Source organism: Homalodisca vitripennis, unplaced genomic scaffold, assembly GCF_021130785.1.
Source record: "Homalodisca vitripennis isolate AUS2020 unplaced genomic scaffold, UT_GWSS_2.1 ScUCBcl_7526;HRSCAF=15260, whole genome shotgun sequence".
Classification (NCBI taxonomy): Eukaryota; Metazoa; Arthropoda; class Insecta; order Hemiptera; family Cicadellidae; genus Homalodisca; species Homalodisca vitripennis.
In genome coordinates this window covers 17,256-26,716 of record NW_025783638.1, presented here as the reverse complement: position 1 = coordinate 26,716, position 9,461 = coordinate 17,256, and the positions used below count along the sequence as shown (strand labels likewise).

General features: G+C 31.6%; 1 protein-coding gene across 1 annotated transcript; it reads left to right on the top strand.

Annotated features, from left to right (window-relative positions):
* Window positions 1–268: 268 nt before the first annotated feature.
* LOC124374213 (adenosine 3'-phospho 5'-phosphosulfate transporter 1-like) lies at window positions 269–8,916 on the top strand. Its single transcript, XM_046832473.1, has 3 exons — window positions 269–306; window positions 6,406–6,614; window positions 8,742–8,916. The coding sequence occupies exons 1-3, from the start codon at window positions 275–277 to the stop codon at window positions 8,909–8,911; spliced, it is 411 nt and encodes a 136-aa protein (XP_046688429.1). The 5' UTR covers window positions 269–274; the 3' UTR covers window positions 8,912–8,916.
* Window positions 8,917–9,461: the final 545 nt, after the last annotated feature.

Below are 9,461 nucleotides of genomic sequence, written 5' to 3'. Positions count from 1 at the left end.
TATAGGCCTAGTTGTAGTACAAGTTGCTTGTATTGTAAGTGTTTACACTTACATACACTTAAATTTTCCTAATGTTCGATAGATAAATAAAAATAAAATTTAGTACTCAACTCACACTTTGTCAGATTTGATTGTTCTATTTTCTCTGAATCATAGATTAAATTTAATTCAGCATCTGTTCGTTGTAGTGGGAAAGCCAACTCAAGTAGATACAATGGTATCTAAATCATGAAGTACTTCATAAGTGGACAGAAAAGATACAACAACAGCAACCATGCGCAACCGAGCTCCTGAGATTGTAATTTGGTAAGCCCCATGTTGTAATTTGTTCTACAAATATAGTTTAAACTTAATTTATTTTTATTTTACAGTAATAGAGTACAAATTTGAACCAAATTTTAGTATAAGTCTAGTAATTTTTAATATTCACAACATGTTGAACATTTTGGCAGAACTTTTATCAACAAAATTCAGATTTTATTTTCTAATGGTATTTTTTAAGGGAAAATTAAATGTACGGCAGCTAATATGTTCCTACATACAATTGAACTTAGATGGACATTTTTCGTAGTATTTATTGTGGTTTTTGTGATTTTTTTGGCTATTTATTCATATGTAGGTTATTATTTTTACTACCAAAATAGTCTTGGAGCACAAAAATACTTTGAAATGTAATTTACAGCAATTTTATGAACAAAAAAGACATTTTTAAAAGATTGTAACTACCGCGTATTTATTGTTAGATTAGATACAGATCAGTTATAATTCATGAATTAAGTTAGTCCCCCTAATTTAACATGGTTTCCTATTTATTTTCATAATATTCTTTTGTTTTTGTAATTTTGTTATTAAGTTCATTATATTTATATCTTTGTAAAAATGTTATTTTTTAGATTTACAGTATGATAGTTTCATGCATGTGAGATAACCATTTTTAATTATCACTCTGCAAAATTAATTGTCTTTTATCAGTTAAAGTACACAACAACGATTTTCATGAAGGCCTATTTCCACTGTGCAGTAAGTAAACCATACTTTTAAACTTACAGGTTATTTTTTACAAAATGAATGTGTTTATTCATCTGTTCTATTATGTTATCTTAAGAAGAATGTCTTAACAGTTTCTATGAAGATTGTGAAGAAACTACCACATATTTCATATATTCAGCTTTATTTAAGAAGGTGTCAAACTTTATCTGCCATGTCAGTCGGCCTTGAACATAACTGTAATTTTTTCAATAGATAACATCTTTAAAAATATATGCAAGAATAAACTATGTTCAAATCAGTTATAGTTCTCCATGCGCACAATTTCTCGAACATGATATTTGTCATCTTCGATGTTTTTATAAACTTCAAAAACATGTTTATTCAACTTGAGTACTGCCACTTTTATTATTGCATCCTCTATGCCCTTTTGAGCTTTAAAAGAATTAAAGTTTGTGGTTTCTAAAACAAAACATATAATTTAATGTTCATATGTTGTTCTAAGAATGGCATGTAAAAGTCTATGGTAAACACAGGTCTTTATCTGAAGAGCAACAGAAAGAAATAGCATTGGGAGCTTTTACCAATAGTACTGACAATTACAGAAAGGAGAATTTACTCTTCACCAAACTTTTGACTGTACCTCATTTATACTCACATACAATTTTTCTCCTAATTACATGCTGCTTTTATTTTTAATTTTAAAGTACAGTTAATTTTGTATTTTTCAAAAAGTTAATACACAGATAGGTTTTATAAAATGGATGTGTTATTTCTAAATTGTTAACTTCTTTAAATTTTACTCTGACACAAATATTTGTAGTTGACTTTTGTTCTCTTGAATCAAATTAACATTTTAAGAGCGTTTAACATCAAAATACAAAGCGTTTCTAAGGATTCTAAAAATCTTAAATTAAATAATGTGTGTAAAAACTTAACACAGAAAGGATCATCATGTGATGACTGTGTTATGATTTGTAGCCAACTGACATGCATATCTTCTTCTTTACATATAAATATTACATTGCAAGATGTAAGTTGATTAGGGAGTATGTATACGTATTTGTAAAAAGATGAACATGTATGAGTTTACAAACCAAAACTGACATTCTATTTGTCTTACATTTTTTTAAATTTTATTCCTGTAATCAAATAGTTTGATATTGTACGTTATAGTAACATATATGTGTCCATTTTTATCATATGCCAATTTTTGTTTTCTTAATAAAAAAATATTTCAAAATATTTGGAGTTTGTGCAAATCATTTACACATTTATAGTTAGACATCTTGCATAAACAAGAATAAGGGAGTGTTTTAAGTCAGACATCCGCCATAATCTGAATAGTGCCATGGGAGACAGCAGTCTCCCTTCCTTTTCAATCGATTTTATAAGTTTAAGGGTTATTTTAATAAAGGTATGAGAGGTATGTAGTTGTAAATTAGAACTAAGCTTATTGATATTCTTTTATTTTTATTTATTTTTTATAAAATTAAATAAAAATAGTTTAGAATTATAACTTTTAAAATTTTTGTAATATTCAGGTATTGTGACACAATTCATTGTATGGAATGTGCAATATGAATAAAGATATTTTGACTTGAGTGATAATTAGATTTAACTGGATTGTATCTATCACTAATCTCCATTTTACATTTAGTATATATACAAATTTAATTTTAAATTATTTCTGTAGTTAGTTTTCATAATACTGGCTTACCTCATTAGTGTTCAGATGATTGAATTTTACCATTGTGTTGAAGCTCTCTTGTAACTGACTTCTCTAAGACAATAAGAGTACCGTAAACAACAGTGTTTGTATTACGCCGAGTATTGTGATATTGATCTGTTATCTGGATACCTTTGTAGTCCCAAGCAATGCCATTCTCTCTCCATAATACTGGCTTACCTCATTAGTGTTCAGATGATTGAATTTTACCATTGTGTTGAAGCTCTCTTGTAACTGACTTCTCTAAGAACAATAAGAGTACCGTAAACAACAGTGTTTGTATTACGCCGAGTATTGTGATATTGATCTGTTTATCTGGATACCTTTGTAGTCCCAAGCAATGCCATTCTCTCTCCATAATACTGGCTTACCTCATTAGTGTTCAGATGATTGAATTTTACCATTGTGTTGAAGCTCTCTTGTAACTGACTTCTCTAAGACAATAAGAGTACCGTAAACAACAGTGTTTTGTATTACGCCGAGTATTGTGATATTGATCTGTTATCTGGATACCTTTGTAGTCCCAAGCAATGCCATTCTCTCTCCATAATACTGGCTTACCTCATTAGTGTTCAGATGATTGAATTTTACCATTGTGTTGAAGCTCTCTTGTAACTGACTTCTCTAAGACAATAAGAGTACCGTAAACAACAGTGTTTGTATTACGCCGAGTATTGTGATATTGATCTGTTATCTGGATACCTTTGTAGTCCCAAGCAATGCCATTCTCTCTCCATAATACTGGCTTACCTCATTAGTGTTCAGATGATTGAATTTTACCATTGTGTTGAAGCTCTCTTGTAACTGACTTCTCTAAGACAATAAGAGTTACCGTAAAACAAACAGTGTTTGTATTACGCCGAGTATTGTGATATTGATCTGTTATCTGGATACCTTTGTAGTCCCAAGCAATGCCATTCTCTCTCCATAATACTGGCTTACCTCATTAGTGTTCAGATGATTGAATTTTACCATTGTGTTTGAAGCTCTCTTGTAACTGACTTCTCTAAGACAATAAGAGTACCGTAAACAACAGTGTTTGTATTACGCCGAGTATTGTGATATTGATCTGTTATCTGGATACCTTTGTAGTCCCAAGCAATGCCATTCTCTCTCCATAATGACAATTAATTTCATTATTAATTCAATCACACATTATTAGTAAATGAATTTATTAAAACTTTCACTGTGTAGTACTTAGAGCTTCCATTGTGAAAAGTACTGTATTATCATTTATATTATGAGTGTTATAAAGAAAGACAAAATATCTTTTAGGAGATCAAAAATAACATTGTTTCATGCACGATCTACATGGTAAGTCCATTTTTTTAGTATTTTTACAGTGAAGTGAAGCTCAGGGTAGTAAACATTTCTTCTACACTCATTACCTAAATTGACATATATTAGGTTTATTATGTAGTCACAATATAACAAATCTTTTAAGAATCAAAAATAATTTGTTATTGAGAAATTCTTAAAAATCAGGTTTTATTTAATGATATTAAATGCCTCAATATTCACATTGAGGTTTCTGAAGCTAAATGAGAAACTCTATTTAACAAATATCTCAAGTGTAACCCCTATTTTCATGATGATTTTAACTTGCTTCATCTTTTTACAACGTTTAGTTAGTCCAACCTGAACCTCATACTTCTCTTTATTCTTAATGATTGTCTCTCACCTGTAGGGATTAATGTTAAATACTCTAGCATGATCTAATTTCTTCTTTTTAAATTTTAATGTCAAAAACGTATTACACTTTTTACTTAAGATTTGTTTCTTAAGGTTTGTCCATCATTACACATTTCAAACAATTAATAAAAAGAACTTTCAATTGTCAATCGGATCGGGGCACAATATCAACACCACATCTGAGACAACTCTGACTTTAAAGAAGATAAGATAAACAGGTGTAATTGTTCGCTGTGTTATAAATGGGGTTGTAAAAGTGAGAAACTAATTACCTAGACATTACATTTGTTATGTAGAGGTTTAATACAGTAAATATTCATTGTATAGAGATTTTATTTTCTCCCATCAATTTAAAAAAAATTCATTATATCAAAATTACAAACCATAGTAATTTGTAACACAGTGACATTTTTAACAGCATTTATATGTAAGTTTGAAGGATATTAAATAAATAGTTTGATCAGTAAATTATCTGAGTACTTTTAATGAAAACTTAAATGTATTTGTAAAAATGCATTAACTTAACGTTAATGCTGACCAGAAACTGTTATCAATTAGATACTGAATATAACAATAATTGTTTTATTTTGAGATATTCAATTTTCTCTAGACATGAACTATGCTGCAACAACAAGGAATGCTTCTGGTGATTGATGTGAATGTTAAGCTCAGTTCCTTTTCTCTTTCTGCTTAGTGCAGCATCTGAAATCTGATAATGTCATAGACTTGAGTTCTGGAATCTGGAGTCCATATCTGTTTTCAAGAGATAAAAGAAGCTCAAAATGAACTTTTAGCTTCATTTCAGCATCAAAGACACCTAGATTACAAAATTAAGTTTAATCTGTATGACCAGGTGCAAAGGAGCTAAACTCAATATTCGCATTGAATCAATCCTTCCACCTATGTTATGTGTGATTATTGGTATTGAAAGGTTGCTCTCTGTCCATATGGAAAATGTAACTCACCATTTATGATATGGTCAGAGATATGTTATCTTATAAAATAACAAATCTCGAGCCTCATTAGTAATAATACGTTCAATGTGTTTTGTGTTATCTCTAAAAGCCTATAACATCACTGATTATAGTATGTTCATTGTATCTTCTGTCACGTTGTAAAAATTACTGGTACAGTAAGTACACTTAAAGCTTTTTTTCACCTTATTGGAGCTGTACTATCACTAATAGCAGTATTATCAGAGCTTCTTGTTCATTTCTTGAAATTGTAATGTCACTGATAAGTTTCTATTGTTACCTGGGAAAGCCATGTTATCAATAATGGAATGCCATAGGGACCTCATCAAATGCAGGTCATCGTATATCTTATTTTGTATCTGATATTGCTTTACTGTTATCAAATAATCTGGGAATCTAGTTCATAAATGTTTTCCCTCAAATTCCCTTTGTCAAACGAAATTCCAAAATCCAATGACATCACAGCATGAATGCTAACAAAGAAGAAAAATGTAGCAAACAATTGCTCAAATGTTTTTTATATTGAATCATGTTGATAAGTTAATATTTCACACTATTTCAAAATATTAGCTTACAAGAGTGAGCGTATGTTCAGTAGGTAGATTGCCATCAATTATCAAAATGAGATATTTATACCAGGTATATAGCGGTCTATTACCAGAAAGAGGGTTTAATGAAGTTGAACTGAGATGAGTTGAAGCATCTGTCTTTCACAGCTCTCTATTGAGGCAGTATTAGGCTTTCAACTGGAAGAGTGATGAGTTAATGAGAAATAACCACTGTCTGAGATGGACGCATCATTAGGGTTACATCGCAATTTTATTCTATCACAAAACTAGAATTACAAAAATGTTGTTTTTTTTTTTAAGTGATTATGTAGTAAACATCTATAATTTATTGATTTCCTTAAAGGCCAGTGTTAGTTTAATTTTATATATTAAAATGTTTTATATATATATATATTATTTATTTATTATTTTATTATTCAATGTGGATTCCTCCTGACTAAACTGTTTATTCTAGCCTGGTGGTGCTGTTGTCAGTGGCTATCATCTATGCCATCACCCAACTGCTCCACTGGCTCGTCGGAGACGATGAGCCAGTACCTGAAAGCTTCAAAGCCAGTTGGCTCTTCTCCCTGTCACTCAACATTCTTGGTTATGCCACCATCCTGCTACCTGGTGTCATCATTTACAAATATGTCAAAGCCAGTAAATACTTGGATCGAGCAGGTACCCACCATTCAACTGTATTATACTGTAGTATACTAGTTGTTATCTATTTGTTCATTGACCTAAACAATGCTAGAATGGCCAATAGAGACAATGACAATTGACAATGTTAATTTATTGTTTGACAAGTTATGAGAGATATAAATTAACTTTGATCAGCCTTAAATTTATATGTTCACCATGGTGTAGAAATCCACCATGAACTTGGATACAGCGTTTAATATATTTTGTAACAAACTGAGGTATTTCATTCTATGTGGATCAATTTTTAATTGCAAACATACTTTTTTTACTCACAACCCATTTTTAGCATTTTATTAACGTTTCTGGAAATCGCCAGAAGTAACTACCTAAATTATATATTTTATTATTATGCAATGCTGTTTCTTATCAAGAAATTTAGATTACAACAACAGATAAAAACAATATTTTCTATTTGTAAGTATTTTAAAATTATGATTAGTTATATTGTACTAGGGTCATTTTAAAAGTAAGAACCGTTTGCGCATTGTGTCAGTGCATCCGGTCATGGACGTCTGTTCAAGGTCAGCCGCTCTTTGGCTAGTTCCCCACTTGCCGCAATTATGATTTAATCTCTGCCTGTATTGGTTGTGTGCTTATACTGCTTTGTTTGTTGCCATGTCAATCATTAATCCCACCGGTTGTGAAGTGTGCTCAGTAATTTGGTTTTTAAAGGCAAAAAAAGTTCATCTTACGTGAATTCACTGGCGGCTTGTTGATGTTTAAGGTGAGGGTGTAAAGAATGATGGAAGTTTTCAAAATAGTGTAGGCTTATTATTGAAGGAAGGACAAATGTTCATGATGAAGTATGACCTGGACCATCTACTGTCATGAACTCTGGTTGACACAAAAAGTTGATGAGGAAAATGCCAAAACAGGTGTTTCACTATTGATGAACTTCATGAAGAAATTTCCACAAGTTTCAAAGTCTGTAGTTTATGATATTGTTACTGATAAACTTTGTTACAAAAAATTTGTACCAAAAATATTAACAGGAAGAACATAAAGCAAAGTGTATGGGCACATTCTTTGTCCCTTTTTGGAGCACTATCACAAGGATAGTGATGAGGTCTAAAATCACATTGTGATGGGTGATTAGACGTGGGTTGCGAAAATACACTCCAGAGAGTAAACGTCAATCCAGTAAATGGCATCACCCAAACTGCCCACAGTCTTTTTGGGACCGGAAAGGTATACTTTGGATAGACTTTCTGTCGCTAGGAAAGGCAATAAATGCAGAGAGATACAGCAATATGTTATTAAAGCTTAAGTGCGTCTTTCAAAACCACGACAAGGCTTGCTCTCTAGCGGCGTCGTTCTACTTCACTAAAATGCTCGGCCTCACACCGCAGTAAGAACACAGAAACAGCTGGACGAGTTTTGTTGGGAATTACTGGATCATCCACCATACAGCCCTGACTTAGCACTATCAGACTTTCATCTTTTTTTTCCCAAAATTCAAGGAATTTCTTAGTAGGAAGGGCTTGGAAAATGATGACATGTTAAAAAAAAACAGTTGCATTGATAACTGGTTTAACGGCCTGGCAGCAGAGTCCCTTGAGGATGGCATCCAAAACTGGTGCCACAACTTGAAAAATGTTTAAATGTTCATGGTGACTATGTAGAGAAGTGAATAAATGTTCATAATTTAGTTTGTGATACAATTTAAGTTCATAAAGTTTACCTTGATCCATTATAAAACAGTTCTTACTTAAAAAATGACCCTCATAATTACAGTTGAAAGATGTTTTCCAATCATGGTGAGATAATGTATTGCTGGGAAAACTGCTGATCACTGTTGTTCCACCCCACTTACTCCTCTTATGTAATTACTTTATGTTGTAAAAAAAAACAGTTCAAAGATGTTTTCCAATCGTGATAGATCATGTTTCGCTGGAACTGAAAAAGATCTACTGCTGGGGCACTGATAATCCCCCGTTCACTCTAGTATCATTATTAGTTATAATGTAATTACAGTTCAGAGATTTTTTCCAATCATAGCGAGGTAATGTTATGCTGGGTAAGACAAAGATGTGCTGCTGGACATTGATTTCACCCCCTCACCTCACTCCTCTAGTGTCATTATTAGTTATAATGTAATTACAGTTCCAGGATGTTTCCCGATTGTGGTGAGGTCATGTTTCGCTGGGACTGACAAAGACGTACTGCTGGGCACTGATGTCCCTTCCACTCCCTCCTCTAGTGCCGTCCGAACTCTCAAGCAAGATGCGTTATTACTTATAATTTGCTTTGTCGGTCTTCAAGGTTCTATTTAACTTGGGGCTTGCTACAAGAAAAAGTCATGACTCAGGTTAGTATAGTTGTATTTTTATTTTGTCTTGTTACAACATACATGGCTTGTATGATTGTAACACAAAAACTTGTATAACATAATGAATGAGCAATAAGGACATAGAGGTATCTTCCCTAACAACTTAAGTATCTAGAAGCTGTTTCAGGCAGTGTTTTGTGTCTTATAGTTCCATTCAAACTATTCTTTTTATCTTATTGTGCATTGCACTATTTTTGGTCTTATTATTTTTCGTGTGCTAGTAAATAAATAATGGATTAAACATCCAGCAATGGAAATAGTATGTTCTGATTCTAAAATAAATACCTACAAAGATTTATCAATTATCAATAAATAAAATAAAATAAACTAAATGATAAGAAAAAATAAATCCTTTTTTAATAATTACTTTTCTTATCATGTTTGTATTTTCATTTTTTTTTACGATGCTAGATATAAAATACAACTTTTTTATGTTGTGTACTTTCTGCATAATTGGTTTTACTATACAAAACTCAGTGAGTTGTAAGTAATGA